Source organism: Strigops habroptila, chromosome 3 (assembly GCF_004027225.2).
Source record: "Strigops habroptila isolate Jane chromosome 3, bStrHab1.2.pri, whole genome shotgun sequence".
In the NCBI taxonomy this organism is placed as follows: Eukaryota; Metazoa; Chordata; class Aves; order Psittaciformes; family Psittacidae; genus Strigops; species Strigops habroptila.
Genome location: NC_044279.2, coordinates 50,937,741 through 50,963,629, shown reverse-complemented (window position 1 = coordinate 50,963,629; position 25,889 = coordinate 50,937,741). Strand labels below are relative to the sequence as shown.

The 25,889-nt window shown below is 42.9% G+C and overlaps 1 protein-coding gene across 2 annotated transcripts; it reads left to right on the top strand.

The window, feature by feature from the left end:
• Positions 1–752: 752 nt before the first annotated feature.
• SLC5A8 (solute carrier family 5 member 8) lies at positions 753–24,829 on the top strand. Of its 2 annotated transcripts, none has more exons than XM_030479123.1 (15): positions 753–1,107; positions 3,163–3,228; positions 4,738–4,789; positions 6,412–6,479; positions 7,352–7,506; positions 9,515–9,655; positions 13,525–13,654; positions 15,162–15,250; positions 16,565–16,677; positions 17,999–18,066; positions 18,361–18,447; positions 19,519–19,712; positions 20,932–21,035; positions 22,525–22,610; positions 24,168–24,829. In XM_030479123.1, exons 1-15 carry the CDS (start codon positions 775–777, stop codon positions 24,297–24,299), a joined length of 1,818 nt encoding a protein of 605 aa, XP_030334983.1. In that variant the 5' UTR covers positions 753–774; the 3' UTR covers positions 24,300–24,829. The 2 variants fall into 2 exon arrangements, with proteins under 2 accessions (XP_030334983.1, XP_030334984.1); XM_030479124.1 differs by having other exon boundaries at positions 22,525–22,614; positions 24,184–24,829.
• The last annotated feature ends 1,060 nt before the right edge of the window (positions 24,830–25,889 follow it).

The following is a 25,889-nucleotide window of genomic DNA, read 5'->3' as shown; positions in this document are numbered from 1 at the left end:
TCTCTGTCACATTAACTGCAGGTTAAGCAGGGGGTTCAGCAACTCAACTTGGCAAATCTGCTATGTTATCTGATTCAGCGAGTTATCTGCCAGCTTGCTCAACCAACAGAAATATATATCTTAAACCGTATTTTCACCTTCGTTGTTTGGGGAGATGGTGGCATATGCTAGTGAAGAAGGGTAGGAAATACCAACCTGGGAAATTGTCGGGTGAATTGCCTTCCCTCCAAAATCGCTGGAACGCCACCCGTGTTTGCAGGGTAACCCTGTTCAGGAAGGACTCTGCAGTGGGACCGTCCCGCCAGCCCTGGGGCCGCAGGGCCCGGAGGCACGGGGCGGGCGGCAATAGCCCGGGATGGCCCGGCCCGGGCCGCGCCGCGGGCATCGCCGCCCCTTCCCGCTCCGCGGGGGCGCTCACCGCTGGGGAGGAGCGGGCACAGACACTGTAAAAGGCCCGCCCGCCGTCCCAGCTCCTGCACTCGCACTGCCGCTCCCGCCCCCCGGAGGCACCTGCCCTGGCGGGAAGCACCGCACCACACCGCACCTGCCCCGACGGGGAGCACCGCTCCGCTCCGCACCTGCTCCAGCGGGGCGCACCGCACCGCTCTGCATCTGCCCCGGCGGATAGCGCGGTACCGCCCCTGCCCCCGTGGGGTCCCGTCCTCATCTCGTTCCTCCTGCGCCGGCCGCCTCGTGCCGGCCCTGCGGGGGCAGCAGCTGCCCCTCTGATTTTAGGGCAGATCCTTGGCACCAAGGGCAAATCTCTCCGATAGCATGGCGGGCTTCACCGTCTGGGACTACGTGATCTTTGCGGCCATGCTGCTGGTCTCGGCTGTCATCGGGGTCTACTACGCGTTCGTGGGAGAGGGGCAGAAGACATCTAAGGACTTCCTCATGGGGGGCCGCAGCATGAGCGCCCTCCCTGTTGCACTCTCTCTCACCGCCAGCTTCATGTCAGCTGTCACCGTGCTGGGCACCCCTGCCGAGATCTACCGCTACGGTGCCGTCTTCTGCATCTTTGCCATCACCTACGCACTGGTGGTGCTGTGCAGTGCTGAGATCTTCCTGCCTGTCTTCTACAGGCTGGGCATTACCAGCACCTACGAGGTAAGGTGGAGCTGAAGAAGTCTTTCCACAGTCTTCAGGGAGCTGGGGGGCTTCTCATGGCTGCTTTCTACATGTGTCCCTGCACTCTCTTCCCGCATCACCCTGTACTCTGTGCTGCCCCATATCTCCACACTCCCAAGAGCAGGCTACAACCTGCTCTGTCCCAGGTCTTCCTACACTGCCTCGGCAGAGAGGAGGTGCTCAACCCTGCTGTCTTGGCTCAGGAGCTGTGCACCATGCCAGGTTTGTTTCCTCACTCCAGGTACTCAGTTCAGCAGATGGATTAATTCTCGTGCAGCTTGGATGATAACATGTGGTTAATGATGTATAATTAATACACCAAAAGCAGAGTGCAAAAGCATCTGACATAGGAACCAGAGTTCTCTTCAGGTGGAATACACTCTTTCCACCTGAGGCTGTTCACACTCGTGAATGTCTTCTCTATCATGCCTGTACAGGGAGGTCAGCAAGTGCTCTGAGAGTTTTCTTACTTCCACCAAAATATGGCTGAGCTGGTCTTCAGCTCGGCATGTAAGTTAAAGCTATAGCTAGTAGCGCAGAGACATCTGGGGTGGTGGGGCAATCACAGGTCAAGACTGGCTGGTTTGGGGTGAGGAAGGATCTGGTCAGGACTTTTGATTTAGAAGGTCTGTGCAGCCTGTTTATCTTCCTGCATGGAGATAGTTCCTAGCTGAGGATTTGGAGACAAATTGCTCTTTTCACAGAGGACATTGGGAAGGGGACATCAGTGCAGGTGAAAGTCCCTGGCTAGCTACTTTGGTCTTTAGCATTTTATTACACTGAACAGAGGCGTTGCAGCACCGAAGGCTGAAAACAAGGTTTCTGTTGGTAGATTTAGATAAGAATTCACCAACAGAAATCTCTGGTGGCTTCCAGTGTGTTTTAAACTACGAATTTTTGGATTGTCAGTTGTGATGATACTTAAAATAGGACTTTTTAAAATAGACTTTTAATTATGACTGGAAATTCACTGATAATCTTGGGGTCAAATCAGAGTAATACACCTATAAAAGATGTATCTTCTATTTGTGGACAGAGTTCAGAGACTAAACAACTTACTTATTGTCTCTTTCCAGGGGTTCAGCACTCCTTCCTTGCATGGACATGCTCACAGACCATGTTTTAAATGCTTAATTCATGACTGAGTGCTTTGAGACACTTCAGTGCTTGTCTGTGTCGACTGAACAGATTGGGAAGCAAAGGAGATCCCTTTTGTACAACCACACGCCCTAGAGGGTTGTTAGGACAGATGGTGGGAAGAAATCTGCCCTATAGCATGGCAAATTCATTTAGAGGTTGTGCTCTCTCACGCTAGATATAAAAGTGAGGGAGGGTTTCTGTTTTGCAGAAGGCTAGATTTCCACTTACCAGTAGAATATGGTGAACTGCTTTGGGCAGTGCAGAAGGTGAGGTTACCGTGGGAGGAGACTGTTGACCATTGAAAACCTTCTGCCCTCTCTCAAAGCGGTTCAGATGGATGCACAGAATACCAGAGTTTCCAAATCAACTAAGGCTTAAGAATAGCCATCATGTTTTATTTTTCTCTCTGATTTCACAATGCAGCTGGGTTCTGTTGATTGCTGGTATGTCACTGTGAAATTTTAGGTTATTCTGTGTGAAGTCAAGAGTTGGACTCAATGATCCCCATAAGTCTCTTCCCATTCAGGATATTCAGTGATCATGTGATAATACATGCAGGTCTTTGCCAGATCACAGTGCATAGGTCCTTCCCTACCAAGTGCCTTGAGGCAGCTGGGTAGCACCAGTTTCCATTTTGCAGACTCCATCGTATACTGACTAGCTTATGTCTATTTCACTTGCTCATGTGTTATTACCCAGTGGTGAGGTCTGTAAGGAAATAAATAGCAAATCAAGTTGAAAGAGATACCAATGAAGGTGACTCTAGGAGTTTTGGCCATTCATGAAAATGTAAAAACAACGTTATGCCCTTTCTGTATTGCTCATCGCTTCACTCTAGTCCTACCAATAGCGCCAAGTTTTGGCATAAACATTGTTTTTTCTTGTCTTTTGCAGTATTTAGAGCTTCGATTTAATAAATACCTGCGCCTCTGTGGAACACTCCTCTTCATTATACAAACGGCAAGTAAATCTCAAGCTGTCGGTGGTCCTTGTAATCACCAGGATTCTTCAGTGGTGTAACTCTGAAGTGGTGTAACTGAAAACAGCTCAGTGTAACTGGCTGTTTTCTCCAAGTGGTTGTTGAGGTTACCACAGTGCATGGGCAGCTGGGAGTGAGAGAAACAAAACTCTTTCTGCTCCAGAGCAATGAGGTAGTGAGCAGATGATGGGCTACCTGCCCCTTGGGTCTCTGTGCTTTGTTGAGTGGCCAGAGCAGTCACTTGGCATCAGTGCCATACCAAGAGATGAGCAACCCTTCACTGCAGGGTAGCAGTGTGAAGAGCAGCCCTTTGCCCACCTGCTGGAGAAACCCATAATGGGTTCAAAATGTAAACATACCCCAGTTATCTATATCAGCCGTTTTCATCCTCTGGTGCATGGATCTGGGGAGTCTGACTAATTCTGAAGACACTGTGAAAGGTAAGAAAACAAGCTGTTGGGAGCTGCCATTTACTGCAGAAGAGTTTGCACCACCACCACTGAGGATTTGACCTGCTCAAAAGCTAGAGTGAGTAATCCAGTGGTTAGCCATCCTGCCCTGGTTTATCACCTCTGCCTAGGGCAGACTTCTTGTGGGAGGGGCGAAGGCTTGCTGAATGCTGGATGACATCTGATTCTGCTGCTTTTCCATGCCCAAGTCCCACCCCTGTAAATCAAGGAGCCTGAAGAGTTGAGCTGTGAAAAGCTGATGTAAGTCAGTTTAGGACCTGACTGTGACTCTTTGAGTTAAGATCACTGACCTTCACAGAAGTCAACTGCATATTGCAAGCTGTATTCCCCTGCACTATGTCATAGCTGAACTTGTTCTAGTAGTAAAATGAAGTAAGAACAGTGGTAAAAAAATTAAACAGGATTTAAAAATATACACAAAGAAATTATAGAGGATATCAGTGTATGAATCCCATTGTGCCCACAAAAAGTGGATGGAGTAGCTCCTTGATTTGTCTATGTCTTTACGGTATTGGGTGAAAATACAAATCTGATAATCATGCATGGCTTCATCTTATGATGACTAACTAATGCTGTATTCCTTGTTTTTACTCACATGTATTATAGTTGCATACTGAGAGGCATATTGATTCCAAGACGAGAAAATAAATTGTAATAGATTCTTTGACAAACAGTGTGTAAACCTCATCAACTTCCTTTTGCTCTTGTTTCTGCCTTCTGCTTTAAAATGATGGCAATTTTAAAGCAATAAGATAAGTTAATTATAAAAGCTAGGAGAAGCTGAAGAGGGATTTGGTATTTAAGAGTGCCTGGTATTTATGTTAAGAACACTAGGCCGTGAGACTGCAGTGCTGGTTAGTCTCAGGCATTCATCTTCTAACAATTGGAATTATTTCTCAACTGTTACGAATTTAGGAAATATAGACTGCATAAATGCTTGAAAAGAAATCATCCCAGAAAGCTATCACCTTTCAAGGAATTTACGTTTATTTTGATCTTTCATCTTTTTTCCCCTTCTAGACTTTATACACTGGTATTGTCATCTATGCTCCAGCTTTAGCGCTAAATCAAGGTAAGATGAGCATACTGCAACTGTTCTACTGTTATATTTTTTCTGCATAGAGTACTGGTATGCTTTTTTTTGGTAACACACACCTGAAAATATAGCTCAAGGCTTAGCTATGAAATCTTCTAAGAAATCTTCTAAGATTTCTGTTGATCCGGATGGGAACTCAGAAGGCTGCCCATTTGTAATCCTAGTCCCTTAATCCCCACCTGTAAAGAATTACAGAAGAGGCTCGAAGGGAAACCCTGATCTCAATTACTCTACCTCTCATGCAATATTCTTAGGTAATGGCTACATTCTGAAAAGTTAAGAGGACTTAAGTAAATTTTGAAGGTAACACAGACTAAACACACATTTAGTTCCCCTGGTTAAGTGCTCTACTTCAAGAGGAGAGCGAGGCAAAAGTTCTGTAAATATGGCTTTGGGCTGCCTGGAACTGTTTAATTCAGCCTATCTTTTTTTTTTTTTTTTTTTTTTTTTTTTTTTTTTTTTTTGCCAGGAAAACCAAATCAACAGCAAAGAGATCTTCAACTTAAGATGTTTGTTATGTTTACAAAATGAAATGTTTTATTTCATACTTCAGAATGACTCTTTGCTTTGAAAATTAGCCACATTTATTTTTAGAGGGGGAAAAAAGCTTTTATGTGGAGCCAAATGAAACTTTTAATCTGACAGAATTAATTTGTCCACTTGGCAAGAAAAGACAATAACAAAATGCAAATAAAACTTAATCATTTTGGCTAGAATGAAAATCGTACTTGTTCTGTTCATTGGTTTTGTTGTTTGGTTTGGATTTTTTTGGCTTGTTCATTGAACAAAAAGGAAGAAAAAACACAACACTGTCTGCATTGGTCTCCTTTGGATAGAAGTCTTAGAGGTTTTATGTCCTTGATGTTTATATTTGCTCTGCAAATACACACTACACCAAGCTATGACCTAGCTGGCTCCCAACTAGAAGCAATGTTTTTCATTAGTTTTGTTGCAGTGTTTCTCATTACCATGAGCTATCTGTCGGGGAGCCCTCAAACACCCTGCCTGGCAGGACATGAGCATGCCAAGCTGGGGCAGTGGCAGCCTGCATGTCAGCCACAGCACTGTGTTGTCTGGTGTAGACATAGTATCATATTTCCCTAAAAGAAAGAAGAATAAAAGAAAGGCTTTTAGTCTGAAACATTTATTCCAGGCCATGGTTGAACCACCTTCCCTCCATGGAGCATTCCCATGCTGTTTACTTGCTTAAATCTCTGCCTAAGGACTCTGTGGGACACCAAGGTGCTTCAAGGAAGGACATGTATTTGGAAACCTTCCTGAGTTGGGGCCTAGAAGCATGTTGGATGTGTTTTTTGGCAGCATTCACATTACAGACAAATAGTTTCCTAGATCCTGAAATGTATCTACCTTCCTAGCAGTTTCCAATGTCTGTAACAACTGTTTCATTTTTAGGACTTGTCAGTGCGAATCCCCAGGTTTAGACACACTATTCTTTTCATTGCCATTTTTACTCCCTACTTTGGCATTTAACTTATTTCTATTTTTTTCCCAGCAACCTGATTGGGGGTGGAAAATTGATCTTCAGTTTTTTGTCCCCAATGCTTCATTCACACTGGTGCCATTTTCCTCTTTTTTAGTCACTGGCTTTGACTTGTGGGGTGCAGTGGTGGCAACTGGCGTGGTCTGCACTTTCTATTGCACACTGGTATGTGGGCCTTTTGGCTGAGAAGAATCTCTGTTCCTTTCACTATTTACGTAAAATATGTAATTTATTAAAAAGTAGCCTAATAACCAGGTTACCCCATGGGAGTGCATTTCACAGTTTAGGTGTAGCCACAGGGCCGTATTCACCCAGGGACTTCTCTGGATGCAAAGGTAGCCACTATATGACTCAACTCTTTTCTCTTTTGATACATTCAAACTTCTGTTATTGCAGAAAGAACAGGAAAAAGACAGATTTCCCTTCCTGAAAATCCTCCTGGGATTTTTTTTTTTTTTTTTTCTAATGTAGAAGGGGTCAGCTGTGTAATTTGTCAAGCACCTGCTTACTGTAACTATAGTAGTCCTGTCACTGAATAGAGCCACTGAAAATAGCAAGTGCCACATGAACAGATTGTTCTTTCGGTTAGTGTTAATTGAGCAAGTGTCTAGAAATCATTAAAGGGAACCTCACTGACAAATTTATTTTTATATGTTGGATTAAATCATGTTTATTTTTATTCACTGGAATGGTATGCCTTCTGCAGTTAGTGGTACTGTACATGTGTAAGGTGAGCACTGTCTGCCAATTTATCTTCTGATACAAACTTCCACATCAGATTATGTGATAAAGGAAATACTGGATTAAATTATGCGTATGGCCAAAGTAAATTCTAGTGCACTTCAAAAAAGGAACCTGAATAGGTTCCAGGTTGCAATTCCTAAACACTCCAGTATAGAATTATTTCCATTAAAGAAGAAGATGAAATTAATCTATTAAGCATAATACAGATCGTAACATTTCTCTTAGTGGAATGCGAGTGCAAAGGAAGAGTGCTGCTGCCCTGTTGTACCTGATACATGCTGTTCCTCATGCAGGGCGGTCTGAAGGCAGTGGTGTGGACAGATGTTTTCCAGGTTGGAATCATGGTCGCTGGATTTTCAGCTGTCATTATACGAGCTGCAGTGGTTCAGGAGGGAATTGGACGCATTGTAAACGACTCCTACTACGGAGGAAGATTAAATTTCTGGGAGTGAGTTTGTACTTGCAGATGATGTGCCTCTTTACTCCTACAAATAGACCCCATGTGACTAACTGTGAAATTAAATTGCTACTGAAGGAGGAGGGGGGAGAAGTTGTGACCCAGTTTTTATATATTTTTAAACAAGCTCACCTAGTGTGAGGGATATTTTTTAGGTTCTACACCATGCAAAATCTTGTAAAGAGAAAAACCTTTTTACTTTGCCAAGTGGGTGTTTTAAGGATACATTTTTGATCCCACTGAAAGTGAACGGTGAATAGAAGACAATCGTATTTATACTTACAATTTGCAAATTGTAAGTCATTTGTCCTTTTGTCTATCAGTTCATGATATTAAGAAGGTTCTTCTTCAATTCTTTACCAAGTTCTTTGGTAAATAATTCATCTGTGGGTATTTTTTTTCTCCTCGTGAACAGTCATTTTTTTCAATCTGTTAGGTTGATTTGCAGTGGTTATACTGTATTGCTTTTCCCCCCAGTCATAGAGCTCACAGGTAGAAAAAGAAAAGAAATAAAGGCATGTAATAGGTGAAATAATATTACATTGTTCACCAAGTTTGCCGATGACACCAAGCTGTGTGGTTCGGTTGATAACGCTGGAGGGAAGGGATGCCATCCAGAGGGACCTTGACACGCTTGTGAGGTGGACCGATGCCAACCTTATGAAGTTTAACCAAGCCAAGTGTAAGGTCCTACACCTGGGTTGGGGCAATCCCAGGCACTGCTACAGGTTGGGCAGAGAAGAGATTCAGAGCAGCCCTGCAGAGGAGGACTTGGGGGTGTTGGTTGATGAGAAGCTTAACATGAGCTGGCTTCAGTGTGCGCTTGCAGCCCCGAAAGCCAACCGTATCCTGGGCTGCATCAAAAGAAGCGTGACCAGCAGGTCGAAGGAGGTGATCCTGCCCCTCTACTCTGCTCTCGTGAGACCTCACTTGGAGTATTGTGTACAGTTCGGGTGTCCTCAACATAAAAAGGACATGGAGCAGTTGGAGCGAGTCCAGAGGAGGGCCACGAGGATGATAAGAGGGCTGGAGCACCTCCCGTACAAAGACAGGCAGAGAGAGTTGGGGCTGTTCAGCCTGGAGAAGAGAAGGCTGCGTGGAGACCTCACAGGAGCCTTCCAGTATCTGAAGGGGGCCTACAAGGATGCTGGAGAGGGACTCTTCTTCAGGGATTGTAGCAATAGGATAAGGGTTAATGGTTTAAACTTAAACAGGAGAAGTTTAGGTTGGATATAAGGAAGAAGTTCTTTACAGTGAGGGTGGTGAGGCACTGGAATGAGTTGCCCAAGGAAGTTGTGAATGCTCCATCCCTGGCAGTGTTCAAGGCCAGGTTGGACAGAGCCTTGGGCAACATGGTTTAGTGGGAGATGTCCCTGCCCATGGCAGGGGGGTTGGAACTAGATGATCTTAAGGTCGTTTCCAACCATAACTATTCTATGATTCTAAGATAAGCATAATTTATTGCTATATTAAAGTGTGTTTTAAAAAAAGTAATGGTGTGTGGCCATCTAAAATCTGTAATTCACTTAGAGCTAAACCGGCAGAATGTTTTACAGAGGCTCTGTCCACAAAGGCTGGGCATGCAAACACACCTTTATATTGGTGTTATACTGATGTCCCTTTAGATAAGCAGTCATATTTGACTTTTTACCGGAGCATCATTTCATCACAACAGTCACAGGCATCATATAACTTTACTTAAGACTGTAGTTTATAGGCAATAAACCTAAAAGCTTCACCTTAGCACAGATTTCACTGGATCAGGATTTCAGCTTTTCAGCTCTGAGGTTTAAAATTTCCTTTTCATGATTTCACATAAAGTTGGAGTATCTGAATGTTCAAAATCTTGCCAAATTAAGAGAGTTTGTATTAGAACAAATATTCAGTTTGGTCTTTTTTTTCTCCTTGATTTTTTTTTTTTTCTCCTAGGCATTAAGGTCTTCTCATAATGAGAAGATTTTCATATTCTGAATTTGTTTTCTTGTTCCCTTCATTGTAGCTTCGATCCCAATCCTTTGCAAAGGCACACCTTCTGGACGATTGTTATAGGTGGGACTTTCACATGGACTGGCATATATGGGGTCAACCAGTCTCAAGTACAGAGATACATTGCGTGCAAAAGCAGGTTCCATGCAAAAATGTAAGTCTGCCTACAGTAACTCTTAATGTCTGAATTTAGCAGTCACTGTTCTTTGTCATGGACATTTTTTTTTAAAGGAATGCTTTTTGTCTATATAAAACATGTTTGTAAAGGGTAAAAATGTTTGCTTTCTCTTTTTCTTTTTGATTTGTCTTCAGGTAGAAGACAAATCGGTGAAATAAATACTGACATTTAAATTACATATAATTGCTGTAACATTGAACTTTGTGCCAGAATGTTTCACTGTGGCAGTATTCTTGCATATAAATAGCTGCATTAAGTTTATATGCAACCTAAAGATCAAATAATATAGTACACGTGCTGAAGCCACATCAAGACAGCATCTTGAATTGCTACTCTACTAAACATAAATTTTGTGTAAGTAAAGACTAAAAGATTTTTCCATACCAATAAGTATAGGCATGAGAAAATGAAGAAATATTTTGTTCAGTGATAAAGTTGCTGAGGAGCCATATATTTTGTTTTCATAATAATCATTACTTTTTTTTTTTTTTTTTTTTTTTTTTAGGAATTCACTATGGAAAAAGCGGAAGTTTTTTACTTTAAACATTTATTATCAGTTTTTACTCTAAAGTGGAGTATTATTTACTAAGTCTGTAATCTTACCTTTTCTCTAGTACCATTCCAGTAGCTCACAACTCAGGATTTAAGAATTATTAGCAAGCTCATAAAGTCCATTTATAGGAGAAATATATAAATGCACATCATGACTATAGTCCCTATAAGTTCTGTCATACAGTGACATACAGAGACGGAGTTTATGAAGGATTTCACTTCATAAAGTTAGCATAATACCTACAAAATCATGCACAGTTTGAAATATTTTGGTTATGTCAATAAAGAAAATCTACTTTTCAGCCACTTAGGCTGCAGATGGGAATGAGCTGGTGCTCATCACCAGCCACATCTCCAGCACACCACATGGCTTCTCTGCAATCTCTGGCATGTGGCTGGGTTCCAGGTTCCTGGCACTGCAGAGGCAGGAGGTCCATCCCACATCTGTAATGCTGCATACATTGTGCCAGATTTGTGTGCCAGTGCGACTGTTCTTCCTGAGCACCTGCTCCCCTTCGGGCTGTGCTCCTTTCCTACACTCTCCCAACCCTGTTTTGTAGGGAGGGATGCCTTCAGGGTGTCACAGAAACAGAGTGTGGCCAAGGGGAATCAGATTTTCTGAGCTGTTGTAGCAGCTTTGACCAGGGCTGAAGGCTATCTGGTTCTGGAGTGGTTTGGATGGATTTGTAGCTCATGCAATTTTAGTGGTGGCATAGCCTTAATCAGTAGGGTCCCTTCCTGCTGGTGTGGGTGGTTGGACTTCGTTGCATCTTGCTCATGCAGGCTATTTCCTCTGCATGGAGAAATCATTCTGTATAATGATTGCAACTTGTCGCAATTATAAACACTGTGGTGTTTATAATTGTGGTTGCAATTATAAATTCTGTGGTAACTATTCAGTTCACTTGCAAATATAATTAGACACATCTGCAAGTCACATTCATGACTTGCACCTCTTCTTGCCATTTAACCTGTGTAAAGAAGTGTAAAATGTCATCAGGTCAAACTAATAGGGTTTTGTACCCCCATGGCATTTACTGTAAGATTTTATAAGAGACGGCACAATGATAAATCAGAGCTGAGAAAACAATTCTTTCATAGATTCCAGCTTGTAGTTTTTGGGAAGGCATTTAACAGTGGCACAAGAGTAGGAATTTTCTTCGGCTTTGGGAAAGGATTCCACACAATTCATGAAACATACCAGGAGGTAGGAGCACACACTGCCATCCTCAAACAGTAACTAGGCAAACTGAACGCATATATGAAAAACAGGCACTCAGGGGAGAGCTACGCTTTCAGAAAAATACACGCTACTAACACATTTTTTTCTACTTTCCTTTCAAGGTCAATCTCTAGGATGTTTCAGTGCTAAAATCTTACAGCCAACCTGAAACAAACAACTGAAAATAAGCCTTGCACAGTCACAGTGCCTACTTCACCCAAACTCCACCCCATGTTACACACCCAGGATTAATGGGAACACCTCCATACGATAGTGCTACAAGTATTATATTCCAGTGTTTAGTCATACGGTGTACCATGAGCTGGGATTTAAATCAGTGGAAAAAACCAGCTTTCTTTTCACTGTCAAACACGGATGCAGTTTAAAAACAAAAATTGACAGATTCAGACAAACAATTTCTGTTGCTTCCGTGTGTTTCTCTTGACTTTCTAACCTTTACTAGAGGCTCTAGGCTAATACTGCTATTACATCTGTTCAAAAGAGTTGAATTGATTTAACTCATTGGTTAAATTTTGTGCTAAATTGGCTTCTGAGTGCCTTATAGGTAGATTATGCTAATACAGGAACAGCTTCAGCTAAATGGATGCAAGACAACCAACCAATATGTAAGCATCTATAAGAAGAGGACTACTTCGTTTTTACTTAGTCTAGAAAGAAATTTAAAGTGCTGCTGGTTCTGTGTTTAGTCGACCCCTACAAAACATAAATGCAGAGTTTCCCCTACTGTGTGTAAATCAGCTTTTATTTATATGGGTCTTTTTTAAGGATTTACATTGTGCTTGTGAATAATTTTTCTGTAGTATAAAACTCATAGTTTGATTTGTTAGTCTACGTCATGCCCTTCTGAAAACATCCCTTTCAGTTCCCAACAAGATCTATAAAGTTAGGTTTACTTCTTTATCCATCCTGCTCTAGAAGTCCAAAGGCTGGTGCCCTATATGCCCCTTACCTTCTTGGCAACTTAAAGCACCAAAAGGCCTCCTGAAGCATTGAAAGCATGGATATATTTGCTCAGAAACCAAAGGTCCTCCCAGTGGAGGTCTTAGCAGTTGGCACAGGTCCAGAGTATGTGATCTGTCAGGCAGTTAAATCACTATCTATGGGTGGTACACAGATAACCGGGAGGCAACTGCTGGAAAGGAACGCTGTTTTTCAAGGCCAACCTCCCCATGGGTGTGTTTGCTTGTACTGACCACCACAGGTGAGAAGAACTTTGTGACCCGGGAGTCATCAAGAGCTGAGAAACATTTGAGAAGATCAGAAAGTTAGGTGGAAGGGAAAAATCCTTACAGGGGGAGGAGAACGCTTGTTTTTTCACTGCCAACACAGGCTGCCTGTTGTGTGTGGCAAAAGTAGCATTAATAACTGATGAAAACCCATTTCTGCTCTCAGCATTAAACTGAAACTTGCGTCAGGAGGCGGGAAGGCGATGGGGTTACTGGACCTGCTCTCTGGAAGTGGCAGTTTTAGGTGCTACAGACCAGATGTCAGGTCTCAGTGCCTTGTTGCTGCCTCCCATGGAGACTGTCTCAGAAGGAAATGGGGGATTAGTTTTTTGACAAGGGCAACTCCAATGCTATGTGAGTGTGGCACTGCAGCTCCAGAGAGAGAGGAGTGCTGGTGCTAAGAGGTACCCTGCACTTTGATTTGGGGCACCCCACCTTGCAAATCTATCTGCATTTGTCTTTACCAAAGTGTGAGGCAAGGGCAGGAGAGTGTCTTCTTGCCAGTTGCCTGCAACGTAAACCTCACCCACGTGTTGAAATGTGGGGATTTCCATATGGCTCCCATCATCTCCAGAGCAAGACTTTGTCAGGAGACAGGCACTCAGACTGTACCACCACCATCTGAAGTGTAATTTGTATATTTAAAAACATGCTCTCACACTGGGTGAGATGCTGGGAGGTATATGGTGATTCCCTTTCTGGTGGGCAGTCACCATGACCAGGAAGTCTCCTCTGTGCTGGTGTGGGCACTTGCTCGCTTGGCCCTGGCAGGTTCTTGCAGGACATGGAGCTCTAACATCGTGTTTCCATGTGTTTTGGTTCAGGTCTCTCTACGTCAACCTGGTGGGCCTCTGGGTGATACTGGCCTGTGCAGCGCTGTGTGGCCTGGCCCTCTACTCCATTTACAAGGACTGTGACCCATGGACATCAAAGCAGGTGTCGGCATTTGACCAGGTAGGGCCCCGTGTTTCAGGGGAAGTTGGTGAGGGGTATCCTTTCCTCTGCAGCCATGATAACCAGATGGGTGTTCAAGAGTCAGGGGAGTGGGAATAATGACGTGCTCCAGTCCTGCATTAGTTGAGTCTGTAACACTGAGGGGCTAAGCTGAGACCATGGCTGGAGGGAATACCCTGGAGAAAGTGGCAGACCTCTCCTCAGCACTGTTCAGTGTGCCCAGCTGTCCCGGAGCTCAGGTCTCTCAGCGCCAGGTAAGGAGGGCAGCAGGGAGAGCAGTGGTGTGGAGCGTGCTCATTCCACCCGCCTCTGCAGGTACTTGGGATTTCCACCCAAAATGGGCCTGTGAGTGCCAGCATCGCATGAAACCACCTCAGAGAGAAGTGAGGGGAAGAGGCTGCTGCCAGGGACGGCTGAAACAGCAGTGCCTGTGTGAGTGACTGCAGGCTCTACCAAGCTGCTTTGTATCACCCCACCTAACCTGCTCTGTGCTAAGAGAGGTGAAAGCCTTTTCAGGTTCAGAACATAGTCATACCCAAAGCGTACACCTGAAAGAAGGTTACCAGGAGGTAGTGCTTTGGTGGTGGTGGTGCACCCTTCCCTCCTTTGGAGGAGAGCTGGGCAGTCAAACCATGTAGTACCATGCTGTGGAGAAACCACCTTGTAACTGATGGTGACCTCTCCCTAGATAGGCCCCGAGCAGCAGATTTGCCTGAGGAACAACAGCTCTGGGATCATATAGACTGGCCAGAGTCAGGGCCCAAGGAAATCATGCAAGTCTATTTTTTGGTATTTTTATGCCCTGGAATAATCATAGGCTCTGGGTAACACCCGATGGACTGTGAAGCCAGAAGAACACAATCCTGAGGCAGGACCACCTGGTCTTGAAGGGTAGAATAACATGAGACACGGAAAGCTGAGGTGGAAATCCAAATGAAATGAAGTTGTTGCTGTCAGTTGAATTCTTTTGGTGGAAACTGGAAGCAAGATACTAAAATGACCAACTTGTCTGTGAAAAAAATGATTCACAGGAAGAAGATCTCAAGATTCCTGTCTTTCCAGCACTCAGATCTTGCAAAGGTCAACAAATGATTCATGGTTTCCAACAAGGAAATTGTTCTTGCTTACCCTGAGGTTATTGAACTGTATCTAAAAACTTCTTGTGAAGTCAACAGCAGACATAAACATCTGCTGTGAGACCCAACCCCAACAGAGTGATGTACAATAGAGAATACCTACTGCCTAGTGTTAGCTTTCTGTACCACCCTCACTGGAAACCGAGCCTGACAGCCCAGCTCACCTTTGCTAGGTGCTCTACTTTGCTGTATCTTGAGTGGATGTTTTAGGATTCGTTTTCTCTGTAGAAATCAAAAAATAGTGCAAGGTGGGACATTGAAAATTAGACCAGCTGGGCAGAATGCCAGTGAGAAGGCTATACAAAAACAATACAGTGACAAAAAGAAATATTAGGGCAAGATAATAATATTTCTTGCTCTGAATTTTTCAGCTAATGCCATACCTAGTGCTGGATATTCTCCACGATTTTCCAGGAGTGCCAGGGCTTTTTGTGGCTAGTGCCTACAGTGGAACATTAAGGTAATTTAAAAATTTGGAACTTGTCTTTCTTTTTTGTTTCTTTTTTGTTAGAGCTAAAGTTGCATTTATACTAAAACTTTTGCATTTCATTTCTTTGTCTAGCTAAGTTTTGTTCTTTAAAAAAAAAAAAGTACTGTAAGATCTTTCATGATGAAGCTTAAATATACATAGTTTCCAACAGTGGTACTCTGAGGTCCTAGGACTCAAGACAGTTTAATGTTCCCTACTAGAAATGTGAGGAAACAGCTAGCCACACAAGATGTACAACACTAGCAAATCCTCCTCTGTGTGTTTTTTATCTAACAAATCCCCTCTGCTTTATTATAAGTGAGTGGTTACACAAAATAGTTACAGTTGGGGGAATTTCCTATTGCTCACCTTTAATTTTCCAGTTTCGAACCTGCGTAACATTAAAGCCATCTCCCTTTCCTCACCCCTGATCTTTCGAGAATTGTTTAAAAAATTGTTCCTGGACTTCCAGTTGTCTTGGATGAACTCCATGAAAACAACAATTACAGTAATATTTTTACTGAAGGAGAGAAATCAGTTCCCTTCTATCCAATAGTGGGGAGAGTTTTGTTCAGCTTTCCCAAGGAGCATCTTTTAGGACCTCTCTCTCGAGGAAAGCTCTGAACAATAGTAAGCAGATAGAAATGAGGAAACTTAAGAATGTGACACCAGAATATTTTGTTCTGAGTACTTGTAGCTACACAAATAGAGGGAACAGCCAGGGTATTTGTTTTTCACACACTGAAGAAAAGCGGGTGGCTTGACAGAGTAAGGTACACACAGAAACAGGATCACTTGAGTGGCTTTGTGCCTTTGGAGCGCTGGTTTCTCTGACCCCACAGGGAGCCTGGAATAGTTTAGTTCAGACTAGTTGCCTAATTTTTAGATTACTCTAATTAGATTATCCGAATCCTCCTCCGAGGGTGCATTCAAAGTAATCAGTGACCTGCATGTAGGAATTTTACCCACCCAGATACATACTGTGTAGATGACTTGTTAAGGTATCACATATGCCAGTAGTATTTACAGCTTAGCCACATGTAATAGATATTTTCATTGATCTCTCCAGGTCAACCTTTTCATCAAGATTTGCTTTGTCTTCACTAGGAGCTATTATTTTAAACAGTTTTTGTAAGCTATTAACTGCATCACCTGGAAGAATAAATTATTTCAACCAGTACAGCTGTTACATTAGTTTTCTGACACTGTTCTGGACAGTGGCAGTTTCTCTCTGCCAGTAACGCATCTGTTATCTAGAATTTCAGTTTCTAAGATAAAAATCTGTATAAATCTTGCCTTCTGTAGTACAGTGTCCTCCAGCATCAATGCTTTGGCTGCTGTGACTGTCGAAGACCTCATTAGGCCATACTTCAGATCCCTCTCTGAAAAGAAGTTGTCATGGATTTCCATGGGGATGAGTATGTCTGGAAAATATCTTTCCACTTTTGCTTTACAAAGTGAGGGCTTGATTCAGATCCTGCCAACAGCAGTGTAAGTCAAGAATAAGTGCATTCACATCAATAGGACCACACTGATGCAATACTTCGGGGATACGAGATCAGCTGCATAGGTTTTACACAGAGTGAGGGACAAACTATTTGAAGTGAGCATAAGGAAAAAAAGAAGCCAATGTTTTTGATCTTTAAGTGGGAAAGATGCATTGCATCTGAATTCAATATTGATTTGCAATACTACAAAGCCAAAACATGTTGTTTTTTGTTCATCTGACAAAAATTAGAAGCATGGGAAAAAATTTTGTAACAAACCTTTTGAACTGAGTGATACATGAGCAGTAGCATTGTGTCGCAATAATATTCCAGAGAACAAGAAACTTCACATCTTCTCTGATATACTCTCAGACTCTCAGCCTGTTTAGCTCCTCTGTTTCACGTAGCTCAAAGAAGAGGGTCAGAACTAGGCTGAGCAGATGGCTTAAATCTCTGAAGCGCAGTAGCTGTCTCTGCTATTTGTACTGCCCTGTGACCAGCTGCAGGTGTAGCCCAAGACAGTATCTGCAGTAAGTGTGGAAAAATCACAGTCCCAACATAGTGTCATAGCTCATACCTGCGAACACAGCAGACTGATGGCAGGTCACAAGTATGATATTTTCACCTGAGAGCAGTTTCTTAGGCATTATCCCAAACAATGTTTACACCAAACTTGTTGTTGGTCTTATCATGAGTTGCCTGACATGTCACATTAAACAGTGAGATTAACCTATTGCTTGTGCAGTAAAACTCCACTCCAGAGGGGTGGAGCTGGAAAAAACAAATAAGCCAGTGTTAGGGTTCCTGGGAGCAGATGCTACATCATGGCGACCTGGGATGTTCTTTGTCACAGTGCCAGTCCCCAGTAATCTGCCAGCATTTACTTTCTTGCTCCAAGGACTTTAGACTAAGAAGCAGAAATCATTCCCTCAAAATAAGGACTATGACACCAGAGATTAGTTGAGAAATATGAACAGTACATGTGGCATTGCCACTATGGCTAATCCGCATGGCTGCCGCCTAGTAACCACTCTTTACTGATATACAGGAAGAGGATTTTGTCAAGTTTGCATGAACTCGATGTAAACAGAAACCTGATCTTTTGTCCAATTCAGGCTCTCTTAATAAAAGCCCAGATGCTAGCAGGTTTGTTTTGGAGATGTCAGGGCCATGCTAGGTTAGATGGAAGCATTTCCATTAGTGATTTTCAAAATCTGGCAGATTTACGCATCATTCTGCCTTTTCCACACAGGCCTGTTTTATGGTGGAGTTTGCATTGCTATGGCTGCACTGGCATCTCTCCTGGGAGCCTTGTTGCAGGTAGGTGCCAGGCTTTTTTCATGCCCATGTTGAATCACCCAGAATGAATTATGTAAGCAAATAATTGCTGGATACCATTATGAGATTAGTTTCAATTCTCTGTTGGGTACTGACCTCAAACAGCCCATGGCTCAGCCTTTGCTTTAAGCACCCATGTAACTATACCAAGTCCTGCCAGCTGAGTACACACCAGTTAAAATCATACTTTCCTTCTCAACGTCTTGCCTTCTTGCCCTTTTGGGGGTTTTAACTTTCTTACACAGCACCTGATAGCAGACTCTCTTCCTTCCTCAGGCAGCACTCAGCATTTTTGGCATGGTTGGTGGCCCCCTTTTAGGACTGTTTGCCTTGGGAATCCTCTGCTCCTTTGCAAATGGAATTGTAAGTAGAAATTGAAAGCCCTATTCATCCAAAAATGTTGATAATTTGAGGCATCTCCTTCTGCCTTCCCCACCACCCCCAGTAATTTTATGTTGGGTAGCAAGGGAGATGTCCTCACATAAAGTATCTAAGACATTTCCCCTTGCTCCCTTTCCTCCTTATCCCAAGGACAGGGGTGTATAGGAACTTGAATTTCCATCCCATGAAGAGATTTTACCTGACCAGAGCAGGGGAAAAATTCTGGGTACAAATGAAACTATGGCAAGGATTTCTGGAAAACACAGTTTTAGAAGCAGGGAGCAATGTGTCTTAAGATGTAGCTGAACAATCAGTGGACTTTGAGGATACTAGCCTGTCTGAGCAAAAGGAGGTCAGGCTGGGAAAATGGGGCCCAAGCATTTGCAGACTGAGTTGGGGTGTTCCAGGTGTGCTCCAGCATCACAACATTATAATTTCCAAAGGAAAAACCTATTCCATCAAAAAATGGATTTTACAAACTTTGGGAACATGGTCCTTGGGTTAGTCTGTCAGGATTGCTGTTTACTAAGGTTCACTAAACATTAACCTTTACCTTTCTGCAGTTGCAAATTTTATGTATATACTAAAAAACACCCCAAAAACAACAACAAAAAAACCCCAAACCCCAAAAAACCCACTAGCTGTCAACCCAAAATCCCCCCACCCTGAAGTAGAAGAAACTTTTGCAAAAACAGACCACATAAGAAGAAGGAAAAATGCTTCCGTATTTGCTCAAGGAGGGCCTCAAATGAAGCAGTATTTTCCCATATACCATGCAGCCCAGAGCTATCCTTTGATTGAAAAGGCATAGTGGAAAAATAAAGAGAGGTATGCTCAGGAACTGTGAGTAAACACTGTATTTCCCAAAAGGGGAATAAAGTAAACTCCCCAGCTCTCCCCAGCTGTATATTTCATTTTTGCTAGGGAACCTACAGTTTAGATTATCTTGTTTCTTACGGTTTAGATTATCTTACTGTTTCTTACTCATCTAGGCATTGGCTTTTTCAAATATCCTTTTGCTTTTCATGTAAAATTGTATTTCCTGTTTTGCAGGGTGCATTTGTGGGTCTTGTCAGTGGTTTTGCTATTTCACTTTGGGTTGGAATTGGATCTCAGATTTATCCTCCACTCCCAGAGAGGACCAAGCCACTACCTCTCTCAACTATAGGCTGTAATATATCCTCAGGAAATTTGACGGCAACAGAAAACCCATTAACAACAGTCTTCAGCACACCAAGTGCAGAGAGGTATACAAGTTCATCATGTGCAATCAACAAAGCATGTATTTGTTTTAAAGTAAGGCAAACATCTGCCTAGCAACTGGGTTACTATAACTATCCCTCTCTGGTTCACCTGTGAGGCTGCTTAAGATGAAGCATATTTTTCCCTGTCAGAATTTGTATGGGTTATCCCAGAAGAGAAGTCAAAGTGAATCATCCTATTGACCTGAAAAGCTTCAGTTCAATATTTGAGTCTAAAGGCTTGGATATGCCTTACTGGAAAGCATAGTGTTAAAGAAAGCATAACATTTGTAGTTATTGGATTAACTTCCACAGTCTGTCTTATGAATTAAAGTAGTAGGCAGTTAAAGGGCAATTTGCCAGTTGAACAGCTCCACCTACAACAGCTTGTCTGTGCAGAAATAGGTCTATTCAGGAAATTCAGAAGAGAACGTAACCTGTATGATGTGCAAAATGTAAGGATTTTCTCCCCTCTGCAATTACCATATGTCTTACTTTGGACAATCACAGTTAAGTGTAACAGTTATGAACGACAGTATAGGGAACAGCAGGAACAGAAAGAAGCTGAACAAACACATTTCTAGGGATTACCAATCCTTACACTTTAGAGCATTGTACAATCAACAGACACCCTGGTGCACACATGGATGACCAATATCCAGTGTCATATACTACACCTCTCACATGAGACCTCCAGCATTGCTTATGGCTGGGAAGCAACTGTTGCAAGAGAGCACATTGTCAGGGAGAACAAAATAAGGTGTAACCTGAGGTGTGACAGTTGCCCTGTTTTTTCTGGCTGTTTAGAGCTGCATAGTGGCTGATTTCCTACTATTCTTTCTTTTTTTTTTTTTTTTTTTTTTTTTTTTGTGTCCCCTCCTTTAAATAACGTCTCCCCTTCTAAAGAAGTTATCCCTTCCTCTGGATGGCTGGAGTGCTCAGCTCTGCGCTAGATTCCTAGTAGAGACAGGCTCTCCTCTTTTACCTGCTCTGTCCCATGTGCTACCTCACTGTACTGACCTGTTTCCTCCCATATCAAGGAACTTGTCCTGCAAATTTCAGAACAAACTTTCAGTGCAGATTTTATTGTATGGAAGTAGTTCAAGACTACCAGGTTGCTTGGTTCAGAAATAACTCTGTATTTATATGCTGTCTGGGAACAGAAAACATCTTCAGGTTGCTTGGAATAGGAAAGCAGATTTATCCTTTTTCTGCTCTTTTTCAGGCCTGCCCTGGCAGACAACTGGTATTCCTTGTCTTACCTCTACTTCAGCACGGTTGGGACGCTTATCACAGTAGCTGTGGGAATAATTATCAGCCTCCTAACAGGTACTAGTTCCAGAGCTGTGATTGAATGTATCTTAGATTGCTTACAAACTAAGATGAGCAAAGAGCTGTCATACCCACAGGAAGTGCTGGTGACCCTATTGCAAACACTGTAAAGGTTACTACCCTAAATCTCATTTCCTACGCCAGCCCTTCTGCATCCCCCTCTTGGTCTCTGCTTATAGCAAAAATTACTTCAAATTTCTAAGGAGAAAGAAGTTTCAGCAGTTTCTTCACCTGAGGGAAATAAATAAATAAATAAGACATGTGTCTTTCCCATTTTATTAGATATCAATGGGGGCTGAAGGTTTAAGGGTTGTCCCTGAACATGGCAAGAACCCCAAGCAAGGAGGTACACCCATGCTTCTAGAGAACAAAAGCAGTTTTACTTCAAGTGAGTTCAGAGCACTCAAGGGTTTTTGTCTGCACCTGTACAGTGCATGCTTTTCACCCCATTCACATGCTTAAGAGCTGCAGACCCTGTGCATGGCTACATTAGCTTCTTTCTCAGTTTCCCTGCACTATTTGTGCAAGGGGCAAAAAGCAGCACCCCACAGGTAAGAACTCTAGTTCCAGCCCATGGCCTCACTATTTTTGCATCTAGGTAAGATGCAAAGTATACCTCATGCATGGCAGAAATAACACAAAAGCAGCAACTCTCACAGCTTTCCCCAGTATGCCCAGCCAGGCTCCTATGACAGCCCATTGCTATAGTGACACTCATAGACAAATTTTTCTTCTTACCTGGTTGGGAATCAGTTTACCCACAGGCCATGAAGCAAAGTATAAAAACTGGGCAACTCAGTAAGGCCAGATAAGAAATCATCAGCCCAACAAACTAAAAATCCTACAAAACAACACCATCTCCCCACTTTCTGTGGCACAAGATCCCATTTAATCCCTGTGTGGTGATCATCAGAGCTAATGCCCAGCACCTGCATCTCCTTTCTTTCCCACACACATTCCCCCACAAGGGTAAGTTAATCTTCCATGCCTTAAAAATGACCAAATGTCCCTCTAACCCTCATGCCCCCTAGCTTGGGGCTGCCTTTAAATAACTTACTATGAAAATTGCTGGTGGCTTTGGAGATAGGAGTCTTGCTGACAGGGAGCTAAGGACTGGGGCTCAAGCTCCCTGTCAGTACTTGGTCCACATCTCCTGGGCAGGGTGGTCCCAGATATCATTGTATGAGATTCATCCTCTTCTGATGATTGTCTCAGTCTTTTTTACACAATAAGAAATCTGAGAAGGCTTGAGGAAACTCTGAGAAATGGCTAAGGCATTTCAAATAGACCTTGAAGGATCATTTTTATATTTTGAGAGGTGCAGGGTATGCATGATTGTAAGGAAACAATCCCTAAGGCCTGTGATTGCTTGATGGCTTTTGCTATACGACTCTCTCCTACTCACCTGGCCTGGTGCCCATGACTGGGCTCTGACATATCATTTGCATGTGGAACCCTGGCTGATTGAAACCTGCCTATTTTGCAGGAGGACTTAAGCAGAACACAGATCGTAAATTCCTGCTGACCAAGGAAGATTTCCTGTCCAACTTCTCACAGTCTAAACCTGAGACAGTAAGTGTAATTGTGCATCTATGATTTAAATCAATCTTTCCTCCTGGGAACAAAGGGCTCCTGGCTTATTTTTTCCCACCAGAATGAATAGCACCTGATGCTGCCTGATATGACTGCTTTAAGGCAGTATCAGAGCACAAGGTGGGTAGGAATAAAGCAGCTGGCATAGGCAGGGAAGCTATGTTTGGCCACAGCTTGACTTCAGTGAACAATAGAGGAGAAGCTGAGACAAGGGACAGTTGTTCTCCAGGTTTCTGCCAAAATACTCCCTCACTAGTCTCTTGGAAACTGGCCCAAGGCACACTTTAGGCTCAGCAAAGCTTCCTTTGTTTGTAAACATGTGTTCTTTAAAGTCTGGATTTTTTTGCAACTTTAGCTACTGTTTGAGAGAAAACATTTCTAGTCAGCGTATCTGTTTCCTAGCACCCTCTCTAAGATATAAGGAGAGACATTATTAGGTAATAACAACCCTTCAAAGAGAAAATATAGGGGAAATATGTTTGTTTTAAATAAACTATAGATCACTTTTCAGTTAGTATCATCAGGATGCTGAAGCTCAGCTTTGTTCAGTGTTTTTCAAGTGCTGCAGTATAGTCAATGATCTTGTCTTCGAGATGGTTCAGTTTGCAAAATGTTTTTACTTCATGATGACAACTCCTTTTAGTATGATCTCATGTATTTCAGCTTCTGGATATGAACACCAGGGAGAGAAAGAGATTTTTACAACGTTATTGTAATGCTGTTTGCCCATGTTAGGACTAGCAACCAGCTATCCAGTTATTGTCGCTCACTGCCTTTAGTGGGCCAACATCTGTTTTCACTGTCTGTGAATTTAAACCCTGAAATCTTTTGAAAAACAAACAAACAAACAAAACCCCCAAATGCCCCAAATGAGCAAAAACCAAACCACCACCACCAAACCAACCAACCAACCAAAACTAAACCAAAAAAAATCCACCCACATGGAAGCTAATGTCCACAGCCATGCTATTTTATGCCTGGATTCAGAAACAAGTGTCTGCATGGTTCTACACCTAGGAGCTAGTGACTGGCATCACAAATAATGCAGAAAGTTGGTGAGAAAAAAAAATCAGGGAGAATTGAGCACTTCCTGCACATAAAAAGTTCGACATCTCATTATGTTTAATAGAGATGGATCATCAAAGCCATGACATATGTTAATCTGCTCTTTATGTCAAAGATGGGGCAAGCACCAGGGATTGGGAGTCAGTTGCTCAAGGACCCGGTGATGACAGGCCTCTAGACATGAAAACAGCAATTAGAACTTTGCACAACCAAAAATACTTTAGACAATTTTCAGGACAAGAACATTTTACGTGACGAGAACATTTCCCACAACTAGTACCTTATGCAATAAGAAACTTTCCGTGCCCCTAGAAAAATACCAGCTACTTCAATGAATAACTATTTATGCTCTGTCAGCAATGTCCTGCAAGGCATCCTGTATGTCAGGCCTGACTCTGCTTGCATGCAGGTCAAAGAGAGGAAGACTATTTCTTCCACTTCACAGCATGGCTTTTGTCTTTTGTTTTTTAGCCAGAGAAAGTGGAAGTGTTGAACTGGAAACCATTTACCGTGGCAGCTGAAGGAACTGACAACCCTGCTTTCAGCCACATTGAAATGGATGTTGCAAGCAATAAGAACAAAGGCAATGGCCTTCATATATGACATGAGCCCACGTCAGCCCACGAGGACAGTTTTGTTCATATAAGGCACTACTGACAGTCCTGTTGCCGGGTCAGTTACCAGCCCTGCAGGGGTTATGGGCAGCTGTTTGCTGAGCTTCGTTGCACTGTCACCCTTGCATGACCTTGATATTAGTCAAGAAAGGAATCAGGTCTTTCTTGCATTTCCTCACCCTCTTTTTCTCACTCTGGATCTTGGTGACAGGGCTTAAGGCAATGTTTATATGTGAAATATTTACCTGATATTCTTCAGCTTCCTGGAAAATATCTGCATTTAATCTCAGTTCACTCTCAGAGTAAATTTTTTATTTGGTAAGAGCGCTGTTCCCCCAGACATGGCTGGTTTTCTGGTTTCTTTTTTTTTTTTCTTTTTTTCTTTTAAGGCATTGAAAGTACGAAGAAATTAGGGCTGTGGGACCTTAACAGGTTGCAAGAAACAGTGGGGCTTTTTTTAATACAGGAGGTGCATATAATGCCATCTGATTCATTTGTAGAACTGAGAATGTATTTATTTTGCTGGTTGTTTGTATATGTTTGGTTTTATTAAGCTATTTCTTCCCTGGTTTCTGGCATCTCCTTGTCTGTGCTCACTGCTGGAAACTACAAGAGTGTCTTTGGTGATGGGTAGAGGCAAAAGTCGGTAACATACCTCCCTTCATTCCCCATCTCCCTCATCTGCCCTATCTTGCCCTTACAGAGCTGGTTGTCATGAAGGAAAAGAGCTATTTGGGCTTTTTATTTAGTGCCATACAGCAGAACCACAGTAGTCTTCTACTTCATGCTCAGTATGCTGGCCTAGGACTGGTCTTGCACTGGGCTGGGCATAGCGCAGTAGAAATGTTAATGCAAGAACAGGGCCCTCTTTGCTCTATTGGACAAAAGGGAAGACTGCATCTGCAGTTGCCACTGCTGTTATCTGTGGAGCTGTGAGCTGAAACCTCCTGTAGCCATTTGTATTCATGCAGTCCCTGTTGTCACTGTGGGGATTCATGTTCAACTTTGGTCCAGATCAGGCTAAAGCACATTGTGTGTTTTGGCAGGCAGGCAGAGTCCACTGCGCAGTCCCCCAGGACAGGGAAGGGATTGCAGAGGATGTCATTTGGTGAAGGCTTCTCCAGGGCTGGAAGGCATGGGATGGCTTATCCTCTGGCTAGGCTGCCAAGAGAAGCTGAACAGCACATCCACTCCAGACCACGGTACAGGTCGTTTTGGAGGGTGAAACCCCCCAATTCGTTCACACCCCCTGTGTGCTTTCTGGTACAGCAGGGAATAGATGCTGACCCACTGTGGTGCTTTTGTACTGCAGACTTTTTTGCTATGGCTTTACATGGGAGTTTAAAACTCCTCTACAGCAGTATCAAGTTGGGAAATAAAAGCTATTGCAGTAAAGTCAAGCTGTGAAGCTTATAAAGCAGTCATGCTTGAGAATCAAATGAAAAACTGACTGCGTGTCTTAAATGCTTTCTAAAAGTTATGCTGCATTTGTGCCAGCGCTGAGCTGCTTTAACTTGGAATATGACACAATGCTAGCTTAACTATCTTGACTGGGGCCCTTTAGCATCTAAATCAATTT

Coding starts and splice junctions, on each gene's coding strand:
- SLC5A8 (XM_030479123.1), top strand. CDS start 775: ATGGCGGGCTTCACCGTCTGGGACTACGTGATCTTTGCGGCCATGCTG. Junction 7,507..9,514: donor GGAAGATTAAATTTCTGGGA/GTGAGTTTGTAC, acceptor CCTTCATTGTAG/CTTCGATCCCAATCCTTTGC. Junction 9,656..13,524: donor AGCAGGTTCCATGCAAAAAT/GTAAGTCTGCCT, acceptor GTTTTGGTTCAG/GTCTCTCTACGTCAACCTGG.